The 20,048-nt window shown below is 52.4% G+C and overlaps 2 protein-coding genes across 2 annotated transcripts in view; both read right to left on the bottom strand.

The window, feature by feature from the left end:
* Positions 1-1,163: 1,163 nt before the first annotated feature.
* On the bottom strand, positions 1,164-9,009 carry MRM1 (mitochondrial rRNA methyltransferase 1). The gene is made up of 5 exons (XM_027698777.1): positions 8,063-9,009; positions 7,525-7,618; positions 5,881-6,001; positions 1,969-2,088; positions 1,164-1,816 (listed from the first exon to the last, which is right to left on the bottom strand). The coding sequence occupies exons 1-5, from the start codon at positions 8,803-8,805 to the stop codon at positions 1,767-1,769; spliced, it is 1,128 nt and encodes a 375-aa protein (XP_027554578.1). The 5' UTR covers positions 8,806-9,009; the 3' UTR covers positions 1,164-1,766.
* Positions 9,010-10,385: 1,376 nt separating this feature from the next.
* The window catches only part of DHRS11 (dehydrogenase/reductase 11), a 23,448-nt gene continuing 13,785 nt past the window's right edge, over positions 10,386-20,048 (bottom strand). Inside the window, exons 3-7 of the mRNA XM_027698790.1 lie at positions 16,136-16,230; positions 15,572-15,701; positions 14,894-14,986; positions 14,180-14,245; positions 10,386-13,098 (exon numbers count right to left, since the gene is read on the bottom strand). Of these exons, the coding sequence (XP_027554591.1) occupies positions 13,057-13,098; positions 14,180-14,245; positions 14,894-14,986; positions 15,572-15,701; positions 16,136-16,230 (426 nt within the window). The 3' untranslated portion in view covers positions 10,386-13,056. The remainder of the gene's footprint in view (positions 13,099-14,179; positions 14,246-14,893; positions 14,987-15,571; positions 15,702-16,135; positions 16,231-20,048) is intronic.

The raw sequence follows: 20,048 nt of genomic DNA, 5'->3' as shown, positions 1-20,048 counted from the left end.
CTGAGGTTTCAGAGATTTTTGGGAGCCTTCCAGAAGTAAAGGAGCTGTTCCATGGTTGAGCACAGACTGACAGCACCCAGCTTTCCCAACCACACAGAGCCAGGAAGTGCCTCCTCTGTTGCAGCACTGCTCAAATTAATTTAAAAAAAAAAGGCAGTAAAAAGGGAGAAATAGCAGTGAGATGGGAAATAAATATATTCGCCTATGGGTCAAGAATAAAGAAACAGCTTTACCCTGATCCCTGCTGCTCCAGAGGAAGGATTCAAGTGCTGAATCTTTGAATCTTTCCTTTGAAAAAGGAGCAAATCTGAGCCACGGGCACCCTCTGCTGGGGCACCCACGGCTGGCAAGCAGCACCACGGGGCTGGCTGAGGCCTCCAGGCCTGCAGCCTTTTCATTTCAGCTTTAAAAAGAGAAAAAAAAGGGCACACTCAGCTCCCAAAATGCATCAGCTGTCACCCCACACTGCACCATGGTTCTTCAGTGACCAGCTCATCTTCAGATTTGGGCAACAAAACCCTGTTTGCACAACAGTGTTGTTTTGGAGTGATTTGGGGTTTGTCCTGTGTGGGCACAGCTCAGGATACCTGTCACCACACCAGGCACTGCCTCCATCACAGCCACAGCAGTGAGTCCTGGACACCTTTTGAGAGCTCCTTGTCCTGTCCTGGCCCCCATCCCAGGCACTTGGGGTGTTCCCAGTCCCACAGCACCCACCAGCCAGACCCTCCCAGGGAAAAACCTTCCAGTTTACAGACATCATTTAGCTCAAAGTCCTAATTAGTCACTCAGAGTGATTTACTTGTTCATTTGGAAGTGGGGGAGGGGGCAGACTGAGTAGAATTGTTTGAAATTATCCCTAAAGGGCACAGTAAATTAAGTGTTAATGAGGAATCCTATGCAAAGGGCCACAGCAGCTAAATAAAATAATTAAGGTGCTAAGTGATAACATTCTTTTGGTTCTCAATAATTTAGCCAGTCTGGTTTTCATCCAGGATATCTGCAAACGAAGCCACCCCACCCCAAAGCTGGTGCAGCTCAGCATCCAGTAGGATCAGGCCCACCATGGAAAGGAAACTTTCCTGGGAAAAGATCCCTATTCCCACCTGAAGGAAGTGCTGATCACACTCTGGATTTATATATGACACAAAATGTATTGATTTGAGTCTACAACAAACTTTACAGGAGCTTTATTTCCACGGGCTGGGTGTTTTTTCCAACAGCTCATATCCATCCCTCGGCAGGGCTGCACACCTGCTTTAAAACCAAACACAGAGACACCAGCTCCTCGTGAGGAAGTCCCCACTGAGGGTTCAAAAGCACAGCAGCCTCTTGGCAGCTCCCTCTCCCTGCTGAGCAGGCTCAGGGTGGGCACAGGGCTGGGCTCAGTGGCAGCACTTTCCCCCCACAGCCCAAATTCTCTCCACAGCTCAAGTGATGCACGACAAGCACGAAGCTCAGAGCCACCCCTGGGTGTTTTCCTGCCCAAACTAAAGGATACAGCTGGCTGCTTTCAGACCTGGCATGGTCTCTCCCCTCCCTGGAGCTGCTCCTCCTCAGTGCTACCCAGGACAGGAGGTGTCTGCCCTGGGCACTAAGCCAGGGGTCTGGTGGCATCCTGCATCAGCCAGGATGCAGCTCAAGGTCACTGGGGCTCTGCCTGTGACCTGCAGGGACGGTGGAGACTCTGGGAAGAGCTTTTCCATATCCACACCGAGCAGAGCCAGGGAATGCTGAGCAGCTTCCCCCACCACACAGAGAGGATTTCAATCTCCGTGCCTCCGTTTCTGGCTGCAGATGGAGTGCAGGAGGATACCTGTAAGAAAGTAAAAATAAATAAAATATTGCGAGCTTTTTGTTTGGTTTTTTTTTTAAACCACAAGAAATTCATTCTGTGGGCCTGGATGCTTGATTTTTAAAACACAGGAGTCTGGAGTTCAGTGCCCCTGTGCTCAGAACTGCTCTTACCAGTAGCAACAGAGACGTTGAGCGAGTCGATGCCGGGGTGCAGGGCTCTGCCAGGGGGGATGGCCAGCACCCGATGGCACAGCAGCTGTGTCTCCAGGGAAAGGCCCTCCCCTTCACTGCCTGCAGGAGAAAGACACAGCTCACAGTTGCTGCCACATCCCTTTCCCCCCCCCTCCTCAGCCCAGTCCTTGCCAATGCTCTGTCACACCTACACCCTCACCCTGAGCTCAGCAGGAACCTCACCAGCTCCCAGGCAGCAACAAGAGCTACCAGAGCTGAGACAGGCACCTTGCCACCTTCCCTTCCTGCAGCTGTTCTTCATCATCAGGAGTGTTTTTGAGGAATACCTGTGCAGCACACCTGCACAAAGCACAGAGCCTTGTCCGAGCACAGAGAGCCCCTGCACAGGCAGAGCTGTGCCAGCAGAGAGCTGCCCGTGCCCACAGGCTGCTGGCACTGGGACAAGGCAGGCAAGAGGCCACAGAACTGCTCTGATCCAGCAAATCCCACATCCCTATTGATAGTGACGGGCTCAGCCCTCCCAGCACACAAACCACCGGCTGGGTGCAGCTTGTGCATGCAGACAGTTTAACCAGAGGCTTCAATTGATTAGTTGTTAAACCATCCAACAGCCCTGATATGTTTGGGCTGATACACTGGTGAAACAGAGTTGAAATCTATCCCAGGTCATTAGTAGTTGTTTGACTCACGCTGTCACAAAGGGAAATGGAAAGGGAGAGGCTTTAAACAATCCTGTGCGCAGACAAGTGAAAATGCAGAGGACCAGGGACTTCCCAGCCCGCTTGGCTCCCCAAAGAATTCTTCCACATTCATTATTTAGAGCTACACAGACAGTTTACACAGCTGCAGGAATAGCCAGCTCGTTCCAAACACCTCTGGCAAAGCAGGCTCAGCACGTGGGAGCCAAACATTCCCCTCCAAGAGCCATACCCTGACCTGGCTGAACCCCAGACTGGTCCTGGAATGGCACTGCCAGGGCTCACAGTGCCCACCTGGGGCTTCTGCCTGCCTGACCAGGGTTCCCATGGCCTCACTCAGCTCACCTAAATTCAGACACTTTCCTGAAGTTTTAACAGCCCACGTTCCTGTGCCACTGGAGACTCCTCCAAACTCAGCAAACTGGGGTGAGTTGTCCCGAAGTTCCTTCCCTAGTGTCTATTCCAGCAGCTCCCTACACACGGATCTGTGTGATCCCTCTGACCACACAGGGAAGGAAAGGGCCATTATTCCCATTTTTTTGGCTGGAAGCTGCTGCCCAGTCTCTCGTTCTGCTGGGCTGATCTAACTGGCAGGATGCACTTTTGGGTAAGGAAGAGGATGCTTTGGGTAATGCATCTTGCATCACCTCCCCAGATGAAATAAGCCATCTGACAAATACAAGCTTTGGCTGGGGTGAATGAACCTTCATAAAACCCAAATCCCATCCTAACCATTCCTTCCCTCCTGCTGTAAGCCAGCAGTGCAGACAAGGCCTGGGGGAGTCATCCAAGGTCACAGGGTGACACCAGGAATCAGAGCCAGGCCTCCCATGGCCCAACCTGCCCCTTCATCACTACACTGTGGCTCTCCAGGGAGGCTTAAAAAAAAACCCAAAAATAGCATCCTACTTTTTCCTGATTCAACACAGAAAAGTTTTACAACTTACAGTCACATTTGCCTCCTGAGCCTCTCAAACCACACTCCCTTGGGACTCTCCAACTGGGACAGCAGCAATTGCCAGGAGTGCAGTGGCTCCTGGAGCAATCCTCTCCTGTCCCTGATAAGGGTCTTACGATTCCTAATAAAGGTACCAATTTTGCTTCCAGCTTTTACAAAGCTTTTTATGGATCTAGCTGTTTAAAATAAGTAGGGACCATAAATTCAGGGCAAAAAGGCTTGCATAGTGTGACACGAGGGAGGGAGTATTGACTGAATCAGATTAAAACCTGGTTTATACTGGTGAACAAAACACTCCCCACTTCAGATCTTTAACTTCCATCTCTTGGCTTTGTTCCTCACTTCAAAGCCCAGTGTTAGAGCTCGGTGAAATGATAAAACAGGTTTCCTGCCCCACTTACAACCAACACCACCAACAGCTGCAGTTCCCAGGGCAGGAAGTTCCAACCCGGGCGGCGGCAGCAGCAGAGAGACACAAAATGAGCATCTCCACAAAACCCCCGACCCCGTGGACAGCCTTAAACCCCGAGCTACAGACTGCAGGGCTGAGAGGAACAAATTGCCCAGACACTCTTCTCACTCAGCCATCTGAGTGCTCCCCATCTGTTCCTGCTCACAGCAGGCTCCCAGTCCTGCGGGCAGCCAGCCCTGCCCGTCCCCTCCAGCAGCGACTCCAGCGCACACAACATCGAGCTGGACTGTCCAAATCACTCCCTGCCAGGGCAGCCAGGATGCCAGGAGGGTGAACTGGGAGTCTGCAAACGCTTAACTTACAAGACAATCTGTGTGGTGCCAGGGAGCTCACTCCCAGGCTGAATTATCTCTGCTGCTCTCTGCGGCTGCAGGAACGCTACATATTCAGATCTAGGACGTTTCTCCCAACAACCTCAGCACCAGATGACTGTAATGTTCAATTTTCTTTCCAGAGAAGAGTTAGTGCTCAGCAGAGAGTTGAAATCATTACTGCTGCAAGGTCCGGGAGCTCTCCTCATGCATCTACCAATCAGCCTCCAATCTCCCCTGACAAAAGGATATTTGGACTTTTTCCTGGAGAAATCTCTCATAACTCAAGGTAACGACACCGCTGCCACTTTCACCCCCTTCCTTTCTGCGGGTGTTGTCGCCGTTTCTGGGATGCATTTCTTTGTGGTCCATCAGCAGTGCTGCCAGCCCTGCCTGCTCCCTTTGTAACACATCTTGTAGAGGTGCCAGATTTGCGGCGCCGCCTTGTCAGTATTTCCAGGGGTTCAATAAACATTTTAATTAAAGGAATGTCTTCCGAGCCAAGATAACCGCGGCACGGGGCAGGATTACAGCCCCTCCGTGGCTCGTGGCCAGCACGACTTCCAGGTGTAAAAAAGCTCAGAGCAGCTCCTGTGCCAGGTGACACGAGGTGGGGGGACACAGCACAGCCACACACAGGGGCCTGGAGCAGCACTTCTGGGGGAGTTTCTTTCCTGCCCTTCCTTTCAGCTTCTGGGAGGCTGCATGACCCCAAACTCTGCCCACAAAAGCAGCATCCTTTGCCAGTATCCTCTGCACTGAGGGAGCAGAAGCCCTGCAGGAATTACCCAGCTCAGGGGAGTGGCACCCACTGCTCCAACAGGGAGAGGTTCCACCTGCTCCTGCAGCCAACACCTCCTGCCTTCTCCTGGCCGTACAAAAACAGCCACTGACTGCTCCCTGTGATGGTCTCTGTGCCACAAAGCCCAACCTTGCATTCAAACAAGAGCTCCTCATGGCTCTTTCCAGACCTGGGCACAACATATTCCTGTTTTTTTTCAGAGGAAACATGACAGAGCCATGACATGGCACCGTTCACCAGCACAGCCTCTGCACAGCTGGAGCAAACACACACCTCTGGGGCTCCCCCTCACCTCTGGGGTTCACCAACACAGAAAATCCAGGCTTGGGGCTGCGGGACAGGATCAGAAGCAGCACAGAGCACAGTTCAGAGCACCACACCGTGGCTGTCCTGGCACTGGAACTGCCACCCAGACCCTCTGCAGCTGCTTGACTCCCCACACAAACTGCTTGTTCCTGCAGCTGAGCTCTTCTCAGCTCCCCCTGCTCCTCTGGGTCCCTGTTTCCCAGACCATTCCATGGGTCTTGCTCTGCTTTTCTTTTCCAGACAAAGTGTGATGTGACACAACAGCCTTGGAGTGAAACCTGCCCCCGATGGTTCCCTCCCACCTGCACCTCCCACCCAGCCCACAGCTCTGGAAATTCAAATACCTATCACGACAATAAGGGGTTTATCCCACCGAAATTCCAAGCAACTGATGACAGGAACATCTTCCACATCCTCGGGTTTGCTGGCTGTCCCCACCACTTCCCAGCCTTCTGCAATTTTAGCCTAGAGAAAGGAAGGGAAACAAATATTAAAGAGTTGCCAATTTTTCAAGCTTAAAAAGAAAATAAGTCACGTATGGAAAGACACTGGTGGGGTTTTTTTACATTTTCGGTTAAGCTGACTGGTTTTCCTGTAATTTTTTTTGGCATCCCTTGAATTTTTACCACCGAAGTCCTCCCACTATCAGCACACAAACCTTGACTTAATAAACAACAACAACAAAAAAAGTAATTTTCCTTCTGGCATTTATTCCAGTTCACTAAGCAAACAAACAGCAACTGAAAAGCTTTTTTTTTTTTCCCTGCCCATGCAACAGTTCTAGGAAGGTTTTTTTTGCCAGGAAAGCATGCAAAAAGAGTAGTGTTAAATAAATTAGCAAATAATGCACAGAGCAGTGCAGTGGAAGTTGCAGAAGCCCACAGTGACATTTGCAAACTCAGATGCCAAAATTCAGCTCACACAAAAACACTCAACACTCAGTGCCTCACAGAACCAGAGAACCAAACCCCCCTCCTGCACCCTGGCAAAAAGGGCCTTAATTATTTGTGTTGGAAATCCATTTTAACCATGAAAGAGCTGCTGCTTCTTGCCAGCCTCATTTCCTGGGAAACTGGCACTTTTTGCACGATGTTATATCAAATTTACTCCAGCCAGGCAATGCCAGGGGTGAGGCCCGTGAGTCCAGGTCCAATTAAATGATCTGCTGCAATGGCTCAAATTGTTAATAATTCAAGCTTTAAAGTAACAAAGTGATTCTTCCAGCTTTTCAATTCAATATCAATGTATTTTATGTATCTTTCATTTCACCATCACCCAGAGCTCCAGCTGCCACAGACCCATTCCTAGCACTAAGTGGGCAGAACTGGAGATCCTGCAGCTCCCTCGTGCACACAATGTGTCCCCAGCCCAGCCAGGGCACAGGTGACCCCCAGAGGGGTCAGGGCAGTCACACTGTGCCCATTCACAGCCACATCCCTGGGTTTGTTTCAGTTTAAATCCCGTTTTCCCACGTGCATTCCCTTTCCTTTTGCAGCGTGTTCCGCAAAGGGCCCTGTCTCGCCTCACTGCATAGAGACACAGTGTAAAAAGATTCCCAGCAGCTCACCAGCCCTGCTTTCTCCTCTATTCCCTGCTCCAAAGGCTGCCCAATGCTGCCATCATGTGCCTGAGCCCCGGGATGCTGCCTCTGCCACACTCCAGGCACAGCTCCAGTCTCCAGGGAGGGAAGGGACACAGATCCCGGCATCCTGAGCTCACAGCCCGAGTGTGGGAGAGCCACAGGGTTATCCTGCTACCACCAGCTTCCAGGGAAAACACCCACACCCCATCCCCAGCCGATGGAATGGGGCTGGAGGGGGGTGTGCCTGTCACTGGTGGTCCCACAGCACAGACCACCGGCAGCAAACAGGAGTGCACAGCAGGAGCACAGACGCTGCAAATAACTCAGCCCTCCTCCTGATCCATACAGGCAATATTTGGATTTTCTTCAAAGGAAAGGGGGGGGGGAAAACAGGGAATCGTTCTACCTTCAAAAAGCTCTGGAGATCATCTGTGCTGTAGACATCGAAGACCTCCATGGCTCCAGCACTGGCTTTGCTCACTGTTGGAGTCAGGGGGCAGCTGCAAGGGAAAAATAAAGGAAAAGCATCATACAAGAGCAAAAAAACCGAAATCTAGGCGAATTTTTGTCTCTGTATTCCCTTCTATTGCCTCTGCAACCTACTCCAACCAGTGCACTACAGATCCCGCTCACTATAGGGCTGTGTTTTACTATGGAGAGTAGGAGGGCTCAGGAATTCACCCAGGAAACAGGTCCCAGCAGTTTCGTGCAGATGGGACAACTGAAACGCGAAATGGGTTAAAACAAGAAGTGCCCAGAGAGGGTTCCTTCCCAGCCTGGAATACCCCATCCCTCAGCCTGCCCGCGGAGCAGCAGCCACCCAAAACTCTGCTCCCCAGCTCAACCCCGGAAAGCTCTTTGAGCAGCTGCTGAGCTGGAAACCTCCCTGGGAGCCAGCAGGGGAAGGAAAGAGGAGCTGCAGGAGCAGATGCACAGCCCCGTACCTGTTCCTGTGGCTGGTCACCACTCTGTCCACCCCCAGGAAGTACGCGGAGCGCAGCAGTGCCCCCAGGTTCATGGGGTCCTGGATCTGCTCCAGCACCAGCCAGATCAGCTGCCGCTCCCCACTCGCTTCGCCCCCCGAACCGGGCGTTTCAGCGTCCTCCAAACTCTTGAACCGCAGCGGGGTGGCCTCCAGACACACTCCCTGGTGGACCTGACCCCTGCAGAGCTGGTCCAGCTCCCTGCGCTGGACGTGCAGCACCGGGACCCCTCGGGCCGTGGCCTGGAGCACAAACTCGCTCATCACGGGCCGCCGGGAGCTGCTCTGCTTGAGGAACAGCCGGAACAGGTCCCTGCGCGCCTGGCCGAGGGCCAGGGAGCACGGGCCGATCCCGAACAGGATCTCCGAGCCCTTAGTCCTCTCCAGGCGCAGAGGCTTTCGCTCCATCCCTTTCCTCGCCCTGGGCAGCTCATCCAGCTGCGACAGCCACAGCTCCCGCCCGGTTGCCGACCCCCGCCCGGCCCCTCCGTGTCCCGGCCGGGGGTGTCCCCGCGGGGTGTCCCGGGAGCCGCCGGAGCCCCGCGGGAGGGATGCGGGGGGACCTTCCTCGCCCCGACCCGCGGGCGGGGGCGGCTGCTGGCGGGTGGAGCGGTGCCGGACCCCGCACGGCCACCGGGGCCCGCACCGGAGCCACCGGCACAGCCCCAGGGCGCCGCACACGCGGGGCATCAGCGCCCGCTCCATGGGCGCCCACGGGGGGTGAGGAATCCCGTTCAATTCCCGGCCCCGGCACCACCCCCCGGCGTGGGGAGGGAAAACACCGCGCTCCGCTCCAGACCCGCACAACACGGGCAGGGGCTGGAGGGGCTCCCGGCCCCGCAGGACCCGCGTGGGGACCCCCCCCGGACCCTCGTGGGGACCCTCGTGAGGCCCCCCCGCTGCCGCCGCCGCCCCCGCCCCCCCCCCCCCCCCTCCCGCGGCGCCCCCCGGCCCCCCCCCCGCGCGGCAGCGCCGCCTGGGGGGGGGGAGGGCAACCCCCCCCCCCCCCCCCCCCCCCGCTAATTAACACGGGCCTAATTAACCACGAAACGGCTTTAAAACCGCCTAATCGCGGTTCCCCTAAAACTGGGGAAAACAGTGAAGGGGCTGGCCGTGGTCTAGCCCGGGTGTTTTTAATATCAGCGGAGAAATGAGCGTGTGAACGGCGGTGACCCCCCCCTCCTCAATGGGGGTTTCTCCGTGACCTCGTTCCCAAAGGGCTCGGGCTGGATGGGGAACCCCCGGAGCGTGGGAATTGTCCAAAAGGCACCTCTTGGGTGTCGTCTCGGGGATGGCGGCAGGTGCTGTGGCCGCGGGGAGAACGGGCTCGGGGCTCCGCCGCCTGAATCTGCAGCTTTCACCCCAAAATGCTGCATCCGTGTTTAATTGCATCAGTGGGGAGCCAAGGGGGGGGGATATAAATGGGCAACAGGTCGGCACAGCGATGGATTTGGGGCTTGCAGGGGTTTATCCCTGTGGGCCACGGGGGACAAACCACAACAGTATTGTTCTAAAAGGAGTTTGCAGGGAGAAGCAAAAATGTTTCAGTCCTTTTCTATTTCATTAGTCTGAAGCATTAAGTTACACCAGGCATCAAAAACATCATCAGATTTCTTTAACAGGTTCAGAGATCTTAAGTAGAATCATGTTTTACTGCTGGTTACCAGAGCCAACTGCGTTCATGGTTCTTCTCCCCCCAAAAAATGAGAGTTGAGACTATATTTCTACATCTATATATATAGATATATATGTATGTGTGAGCTGAGCTCATATATCTGCCAGGTCACATTTGCCTGAGGTACAGCACTTTTAATAGGAAAATAATTCAGCTGTTCATTACTTATCTCCAAAAACTTTGTATTTCAGTGACTGCAAAGCTGAGCTCAGGAATGGCCTCTGTGCTTGGACAACCTGAAAGGGGACAGGGGAACAAAATGCCTTCAGTTAACAGTGACAATTCTGGCCCTAATCCAGCCTGGGTTTCCCCCCATTCCTGATCCCGGGCTCATCCCTTGCACAGTTCAGCCAAACCCAGCCCACCCGGGGAGTTCAGGGAGCCCCTCTGGAATTGTGGCTCCATTTGAACAGGGACAGGTGAGTCCAGCCTCCACAGGTTATCTGTGAGACACCTGGATGCTGTTCTGCTCTAGAAAGTAATTATGTTTTTTCCCCACAAACAACCACAACGTTTCTGTTTGAATTTGTCACCAAACAGAGGTTTAGCTGGGAACAGTAAAAACGCCTGTTACGCTTTTAACACAAAAACGACAAAACACACAACGAGCCACAGTGTGCCTCTCTTTTTATTCTTTATTTTACAGCTCACAGTTAGAAACCTACTGATAAATTACACGGTTGATCCTCCCGTTTGGGGGTTTCAAATGCCTCAAGAGTCGTGTCCCATCTCATCCCAGGAAGGTGGCTGGAGGTGCCACCAGGTTCCACGACCCGCACCGAGCCCTCCGCGGGCTGCGCTTCATGGGGGAGGTGAACGGGCAGCAGGAATTATCCCCCCTAGAAACACACTGGAAATGGGAAAATATACTGGGCACAATTTCAAGACTTGCAAATGTTACAAATGTTCTTGAGGAGGGGAGAAAAAAAACAAACAAAAAAACCCAAACGACTTCCAGGGCTGCAGGGCAGCCAGGTTGTGTTTGCAGGGAGCAATTACCCAAACTGGCCCTTCTTGAGCAATTCTCTCCAAATCCTCCTTTTACAGGGAGATAACTTAGGTCCCTCCTCAGCCACGCATTTCAACATCTGCTGAACTTTGCACACAGTTGCTGCCACCAATTCAATGTTTCACCACATCCCTGCTTGGTTTTTTTCCCCTTCTCAAAGTTCCCAATTTCTCAAAAAAAAATATTTTTTTTTTTTTGGCCTCCAACTCCTGGTTTATTTAACTCCTTTCTCTTAAAAAAGATGGCACACACTGCACAGAGCACCTGCTGGATTTCCTCTGTGCAGAGAACCCACACAAAGCCACAGCCTCTACAAGCTGGAGGAGGGCAGTGCACTAAAGCTGTGCAAGAATTTCACTCCCAGTAAATTAAAAAGCCAAATCCAGAGAGGAGGCTCTGTGCACTTGTCAGTAGAAAGGGGTGACAGATGAGGAATGGACAGAACACACCATGGGCATGGGTTGACAAACAGGGAAAAAAAAAAGGGGGCAAATTGCCTTTGTTTTGCCATTACGAAGGAACATTTTGCCAGTTTTTCTCCTTGTATCCTTCTACAGCTGCTCACCTTTGGCACAAGGAAATTCTAGGTATCACAAGGTTTCATTAATAATAATACTTCATACAACACTCAGCACTTACACAGCGCTTTCTCGTGGTCAAAGTGCTTTACAAAAGCTTGTGAGTCCTCACAACACCCCTGTGAGGTAGGTAAGTATTATTATCCCCATTTTACAGATGGGGAAACTGAGGCAGAGAGGTAAAAGTGACTTGCAGGGAGTTGAACTCATGTTGTAGTGGCCCAGTCCTGGCCTCCCTGACGGTGGGGTGACACAGCTGGACTCCCAGAGCTCTCCTGGTGTGAGCCAAACCATCCAAACCCAAATTTCTCAGGCTCTCCACCCTCTGCTCCGACCAACTGACCATCCCAGCTCCACCTGAGCCAACATTTGCCCTCAGAAACACTGCACAGAGTCCAGCAGGAGCGGATCTGAAATCTTAAGGCAACGTGTCCAACAGCTCCAGAGGGAGTCGGACACTCACAGACCACACTGCAAAGAGTCTCGAGACAACTCCGGTGGTCTCCAGCTCTGCACGTGTCTGCTTTGAGGCCCATTCTCTCCTCCCTCAAGTAGAGTAAACCCAGAGTAAAAACACTGGGGCTGCACCAGTGTAGCACTAACACGAGGTCTGACCCAGCCCTTCCACCTGCTGCTTTGTAGGCAAACACCCCTACAAGTCTCTTTTCATCTCAGACACCTTCAGCACGGTTCATTTCACTCTCTCTCTCTCTCTCTCCGAGTTTGTATCTCTCCTCATAAACAAACTCCCGACAAACTTCCAGCTCCTCAGCACCAGCGTTTCAACAGCACCAGACATCTTTCTAAGACTGATCCACGTTTCCAGAAAAGTGTCAATGCATGCAAAATATCACATACAGAACATCGAGAGTGCTGGGAGATGATACCACGGGTAGAGGTGATCACAAGACAGCACACGTTTAGTTTTTTATTAAAAATACCAAACAACTCACTCTTACTGTAACTATGCCACTGAGATTATCGTTCTAACCTGCACAAGTACAGGTGCTTTTCCTCCAACTATTTACCTACCTAAAAAAAAAAAAGAGAAATATCAAGCACACACATTTATACTTCCCCAAACTTGGCAGGCATGATCCATGTGAACGGGAAAGGAGGGGTGGGGGAGGTTGTATGCTGGGTTTAGGGCAGTGGAATACAAAAGAAATAGAAAACACCACATGCATCATCACCATCAGTAATCAACCTGATGAAAATAAACCCAAATATTAGATGGATTCATGTATGACATCCACTGAAAATCTCAAACCCTAAGCACACTGAAGCTGGCAAACATCTTGTGCCACTTCACATAGGTCCAGACACAGCATCAGCAACTAAGATCAAATAAACCTTGAAAAGAAAGCAAAAGGAAGAATAAACCAGCCTGGAGACAACAATCTTCCACAAACCACTTCCCTGCATTATTATCAAATACATTTTACTCTTAAGCAGTTTCACAAAGGAGTGGGGGAGAAAAGAGACCCACTACTAGCTGTTGCTTGTTGGTTTTTTTTTTCAAACTGGCTCAGCACCAGCACCAGCTCAGAGAGAGGGAGAGAAAAATAATTCTTCAAACATGATCCTTGGTACTTGATTAAAACATTGCCAGCCAGCCTTTGACACCCCCTGGATTGCCAGAGGGTCCGAAGTGGAGTGGATGCACTGTGCTGCTCGAGGGCCCTCTGCTCCTGCTACGAGATCTGCTCCGTGGGCCTCATCTGTATATCCCCGATCTGGAAGAGACAAGGCAGGGTTTTTACTGGAGCCCACTGGAAATGCTGCACTGCAGGAAAAGAAGCAAAGGTGAAACGTGCCTGCCGTGCCTTTAGCAGGAGGGATAAAAGCTCAAACGTGCACGGGAAAGGTGCGAGGTGACACCGGCTGCCGAGTGTCACGGTTCACGTCCTCGGTCGGGTCCTGTTCCCAGAGGGCCAAGCAACAGCCACAGGCAGGACCTTTTATCTTTCAGCCACAGGCAGGACTTTTTATCTTTTTAGGACAACAAGGCCACTCATCCCCGCGGATCCAGTGTCAAGACGGCCACGTCTTGCCCCAAGGAGCAGAGTCCACACAAGGGGCTGTTCAGCCTCTCATGATCAAAGTCTGCTTTCACAACAAGGAGCTTTCATGTTGCACGTGGTGAACACTGACACGGCTCCTGCCTCCAGCTCGAAGCTGGTCACCTATTTCTTGTTCCACAGGAGGGAGTCCCTGAGGCAGCACAAGCCTCTCACACACCCTCGGGGAGGTCCCAAAACGTCATTTGGCGACTGGCACAACTCGAGGCTCTCAGCAAACCTCAGGTGGCACCATCCAAAAGGGCAGAACGTGCCCATATCCCTCACAATCCTTCTGTCTTGCACAGTCCTGCTCTGCAGTCACAGAATCATAGAATGCCCTGGGCTGGAAGGGACCCACAGGGATCACCCAGCCCAGCTCCTGGCCCTGCACAGACACCCCAAAAATCCCACCCTGTCCCTGGGAGTGTTGTCCAAACACTCCTGGAGCTCTGGCAGCCTTGGGGCCTTGACCACTGCCCTGGGGAGCCTGGTCAGTGCCCCACCACCCTCTTGGGGAAAAACCAGAGTCAGCTCAGCCTTTGCTGGATCCGCAGGGATGTGACCAGTCTGAGCAGTGCAATCCCAGAGCCCGGGCACTGCAATCCCAGAGCTGCCATGAGGGAAGTGTAAACAAACGTGATCCCCACTAATCCCCAGCCCAGGCTCACTAAGCTCAGAGCTGATACTGTGGCTGATCAGCAAATGTCAGGGCAGCCCTGGCCCCCCTCCACCCTCAGCCCCTGCCCCAGCCTACCTGTACATGAGGGGGGGCACTGAGGACATAGATGACAGCATTGGCCATGTCTTCAGCTTTGAGACACTGCAAAGACACCAAAGGGATTCTCAGTCAAAGGGCACTGCAGGAAGTTCACCACAAGATCACCCCTCTCCTAACCATCAATAATGAGTCTCGACAGTGTCACTGGGGCATGTCAGAAAGATGCAAGCAAGCAGGAAAAAAACATAATCCATTCAAGATTTAACAAAGGACGCGTCTGGTGCTGATAATTCTTCAATTGCCGTGAGTAATTTCACTGCTGGCACGGTAATTCTGCCAGGTCAGGTATTGCCATCCTTATCAAAAATTCCCAGAGAAGCACAAGGAATCCTGTGCCACCTGCAAGACAACACGCTCTCATATTTCTCCCCGAGCAGGAACGTTTACTTGTTACATCTTCTCTGCAACAAAGAAATCACAGCCTGCAAAATGTCAAAGCTGACTGATGCTTGTTTACAGAAACATCAAAATAAAAGGAAAAATATAAGGAGTTGGAAACTGAACCCAAACGAAAACCTACACAGTGTGTAAATACCAGTGCAAAATCTGAGGTTTGAGGGCTGAGACTTTGGGAGTGCTGAGGGCATCCTGGAAAGAACTGGGCACTCTGTGGAACCATTAGCCAGGAAGAGAGACTGTTCAACTATAATCAGAGCCACTTCCCTCTGTGTCCAGTTCTCCAAGTCCTACCCGAATGCTCTCATAGGTTGCAGCAGCTCTCTCGGGGTCATTATCGTGGAGTTTAAAAGCAAATCCCGTTTCCACCAGTCCTGGAGATATACACTGGAAAAAAGCAGAGCACATCCTAATAGGATTTGTAATTGCCCTTCAGTAAAACAATTAAAAAAAAAAGGGAGATAAAACTTTTTAGCACTGAAAAAGCCAAAAAAACCACCCCATCTCTTTTTCTGCTATTCCCCTTTCCTACTCATGTTTTGGGGGAATAGTTGAAGTGAGTGGACTTTGCCTTAGTGATTGTTGTGGCAGGTACCTCTGGGGAAGTGCTGGTGGGTACTTCCCTCTCCACATCCCAGAAGGACAGAGAAGCAAAGAAAAACATGGAAAAGCTCTGACTGAGAGCAAGCAGCCCAGCCTGACTGTGACCCCCCCATCACTCCCTGGCAAGCAACTGCCCATATTTTCTGCACCCAAAAAGCTTCTTCAATGCCCCCTTTATGCACCCAAAGAGTTTCTCCCTGGACACAGCTGTGCCTTCTGAGCCCCAGACTCTGCCTGGGAAAGAGAGGCGGCCCGGGACAGTTGGCCACAGGACTTTTTGAACATTCCCAGCGTGCTGAGCACGGGTTTTTGCATCCCCTTGCCTCTTTTCCAAAGGGAAAACCCCCAGAGCCTGCCCCCAGTACTCACTGTGGCTCGTATATGAGTCTTTGCCTCCCGCAGCTCCTGCCTCAGCCCCTCCGTGAGGGCTGTCACCGCGTACTTGGTGGCACTGTAAAAGTGCACCACGGACTGTGGCACGACACTGTGGCCATTCATGCTGGGGAGAGAGCAGAAAGGAAGGTGCTGAGAGCTGGGAGGAAAGCAGTGTCCCAGCAGGATGCTCAAACCACCGTCAGGAACACGCAGAGAGGGTGACGTGGTGGCTACGGGAGGAATTCCCTTCCCACAGGGAACGCACACCCCCACGGGCTCCTCTCCACATGGCTGTTTCCTGGAGCTGGTTCAGAAGTTTCAATCTTCAGCCCTGCACCACCACAAGTGGTTGACATCACCCTTTTCTCCCTGCTTTGGCCTTTCCTGCCTTAGACCAGCAAAGACTAAAAGAGTGGTTTGAAAAATCAACCATCGCAAGCCTTGGAAAACTTCTCCATCAGCCCACTCCAAGGTTGAAGCTCCAGTGTTTAATCCTCTCTAGGATGCAGGGAAGAGGAGGAAGCCCCCATGGCTGATCCCATATCCCCCTTCACTTACCTGTTAATGTTAATTATATGCCCATCATCAATGTTTCTCTCTTTCATGGACTGGTAGGCCTCCCGGGTGCAGATGCTCACAGCCATCACATTGACCTGAGGGGTGAGGAAACAAGAAGAAATTAAGCCCAGCAGCCCTGCCTGGCACCCCTTGACTTGGCCCTCTCATGCCCGAAGCCAGGGGTGCAGGTTCCAGTCCCTCTCCCAGGGCAATTCCCACCAGGAACACCAGCAGAGGGAAATGCACATACAAACCCCACACCATGAGCTGGGTCACTGGGGACAGAGGGGCACAGATACCCCATTTTGTCAGACCCAGCCTCTGCCAGAAATAAATGGACTTGATAATTTTTAGGGGTGTGAGGGTAGAGCCCAAATTAAGGCAGAGCAAACCCCCCCTCTCCTCACAGGCAGCGCTGCCCAGGAGACAAAGCCGGTTGTTCTGTCCAGCACTGAGCACACGGGTGTCTGGGCAGCTGGCAGGGCACTGACAGCAGGTAATTAGGTCAGTTAGTTAATGAGGAAATCCCCAGATCTCTGCTGTCAGAGCGCCAGGCGCTCGGAGGCAGCGCCAGCAAAGAGCTTCCTGGGCACAGACAAAGCCAGAGATCACCCCGTGGCACGGGGAGAGCCAGAGTGGGCAAGTCACCCTGTGCATGTGAAAGCCACCAGCCTGTCACCCTGCTGACATCTGCCTCAGCCCTAAGTGGATCAGCCAAGGAAGCAGGGACAGGGCAGTTTATCCAGTCCTTTAGCACAGGATCCAGAGCTTTCCAGGCTCTTGCTGCCTGGACAAGCACACCGTGGCTCAAGTCAAACTCGGCCCTGTCACCTCCACAATGCACCACCAGTAACACACACAACTGCCTTGAGCATTCCCTGACCATAAAACACAGAGTCAAAGCCTCCAGGAAGACAGATAAGGGATTTCTCCCAGCTGGAATATACAAAGGGCCCAGAGGTACGTGCAAGACTGATGAGCAGGAGTCTCAGCAGCAGTGCTGATTGCTTAAGCTCACTGTGGTTTAGATTTGGAAGAGTGGCTGAAAGTGTCTGCAGAAGGCCTCTAGAAAGGATGTGACCATCCCAAGGCAGGTCCTGCCTAACAATGTGTCACTTTGCCAACCAAATGAGCAGGCCAGATGGGTTTAAACACACTGCTGTGAATGAAAGACCCAGGAAGAACTCAAGTTCTGATGAATCAGAAGGCAGGTGCCACTATAAACAGGTTTATAGCAGGAACAAGGCCATGTGGACAGAGAGGCACAGACATGGGAGGGAGCTGGAGATCATCGCCGGGAAACTTATAAACAAGAGTGGGGCAGAGTAACCAGGCTTGCTGGCACAAAAGGACAGGCAAGAGGGGAACACTGGCGTGGAGATCAGAAAGTGAGAGGCAGAAAGGGATGGGGCTGGGAGATGCAATTACTGAGCAGCACACAAAGAGGAGCGGGGTCAGCTGAAGGATGTTCCGGTCACTGCTTTTGTCTCGGTCGTTATTTCCCACTCATTACAAGAGGCCATGCTTGTGGGTTTTGTCTTGGCCACACATAAATAGCCTGTTTATCTGCCCGTGGGAGTACCCAGGCAACACAGGGAGAGTCGTCACCCTCGTCCAAGTGCACTCTGGTCTAGCACAGAGTCACTGCCAGGCACCTCAGCCTGGAGCTGCAGAGACACAGCCCTGACCTGGTGGTGGGGAGCTCACCTGGACTGTGTGAGGAACAAACAGGGCAGATGTGGCAGCAGAAGTGGCCCCTCAGCACTGGAGCAAAGCCCAGAGCAGGCAGGGCACGTGCAGACTTTGGGATTTCATGGGAAGGTGGGCAGGGAAAGGGGGAATAACTCAACCCCAGCCTGATATAGGAACCAGTGAGGAGCCAATCCTTGTGGACATGGATCTGGGCAGCTGCTGGTGTAAAAACCTTGTGTGACAAGCAGCATCCCAGCTCCCCTCCCTGCCCCAGGAACCCACCAGGCACCACGTTTTTGGTGCAGTCGCTCCCCGATTCCATCTCCACAGGCCACTAGAGGGTAACATCAGCCCAAAGCCTGAGCCTGAGCCTGAGCCCGGCTCCAGCCCCGACTCACTGAGCAGCGACTCCCCTCGTGGGCAGAGGTACAACATTTTGACAGTGACAGGCAAAGCAAGATACTCATCAAGAGCCACATGGGAAAGCCCCGAGCCCGTGTGATAAAACACCACGGCACAACAGAACAACTGGCTGGAAAGCAGCTGAGCTGGGACTGCCTCCCTGCCTCTTCCCACTGGATTCTGGGGTGAAATCCCATTTCAAAACATAGAGCAGGAACTCGGGAAGCTAAAAGCACACCCAGAAGATGAGCAAGTCTTAGGGCTGTATCACCTCCAGACATTTTTCTGCCTCCTTCCTATTTGAAGTAGGAAAAGTTCAAAGGTCTCTTAGCAGGGCTGGCCAACACACCTGCACCCTGCCCCAGACAGGTCTGGGACAGCCCCCTGTGCTCATGTGACAGAAACAAGGACGCCACATTTTCTAGTAATTAATGAGTCCCAATTGCCAGGTTGGAAGGACATGAAAGATCCCGTTCCTAGAAGTGCTGAGCATTTCACTTCCCAAAAAGTCAGCCTTTTCTAAGGCATCAAAATGAGTATCCCGGCCCCAAAGCACATCTGGGAAGGCAGGTTAAGGAAAACATCTCTCTGCACAGATGGTTTGTAAAAGCAAGAAGAGCAGAGCCTGACAATGAATAATGCCAAGAAGAATCAAACCCATTTAGTGTCTAGAGGAGCCAAGAGGATGTGCTGCAGTGCTTCGTGCCCTGAACAGTGCACATGGAAAGTTCAGCCTGAGTTCCTGGCTGTAAAGGTCAGCAGGTAAAACGTGAAGGAGCTGCTCAAATCCCAGAGCCTGGAGCCTGTGTGTGCACAGCACCCAGCCCCAGCCCCTCCTGTGCAGAGCAGGGATGGCTGGAGGACTTCGCTCCAGCCTCATGTCAAACACAACCTCACCAACAAGTGAGAAAATGGGGGAAGCTGTGAACCAAGAGATGATGGGCTCAGAACCTGCCTGAGGTAGCACGTTCCCTCCTGCTCCCACACTGGATTCCCTGGCTGGCAACGCTGGGCTCTGTGCTGCTGCAAAGCAACACATCCACAGCTCCTCACATCCTGCAGCTCCCCCCCTTGGTAATAAATACCAGACAACAAGGAACTGGAACATTACAAAAGAAGAGGAATAAGCAAATGATAACATGGGTTTGACTGTAGAGGTACAGCAAGAATAGGGATACTGAGAGGGGAGCCTGGAAGGAGAGAGAGCCTCAAAGCTCATAAAAAATGCATGGAAGCAAAAATCAATTTACCAAAAAGAAAAAATGCCTTTAATTTAAGGCCCTAATGCCTCCTAAATAGATAGATTGATGGCTGCTTGGAAACTTTTCCCATCTTGCAGCCCAGAAGTACACTGGAACTCTCCAAAGGCACCTCAAACCCTGCTGCTCTCCAACACCTTTCTCCAAGGAACCTTTGCAAGAAGCCTCCCTGCTCCCACACAGCTCTGCAAAGCCCAGTGGCCCGTGAAAGGTGCTGGCAGCCTTCCCCCAGCCTGACCCTCTGAGAGGAATGGGCCTGGAGAGAGTTTCCCTGGGGCTGGCGTGGCACAGCAGGGAGAGCTGTCACTGCACATCCCCCCCAAACCCCACTGTCACTGCACATCCCCCCAAACCCACTGCACATCCACCCCAAACCCCGCTGTCACTGCACATCCACCCCAAACCCACCACACAGCCCTCCCCAAACCCCAGTCACTGCACATCCCTCCCTAAACCCACCACACACCCCTCCCCAAACCCCACTGTCACTGCACATCCCCAACCCCACTGTCACTGTAAATCCCTCCCCAACCCCACTGTCACTGTAAATCCCTCCCCAA

This window comes from Neopelma chrysocephalum, unplaced genomic scaffold (assembly GCF_003984885.1).
Source record: "Neopelma chrysocephalum unplaced genomic scaffold, ASM398488v2 Primary Assembly neopelma1_132, whole genome shotgun sequence".
Lineage (NCBI taxonomy): Eukaryota > Metazoa > Chordata > Aves > Passeriformes > Pipridae > Neopelma > Neopelma chrysocephalum.
This window is presented reverse-complemented; position numbering and strand designations above follow the sequence as displayed.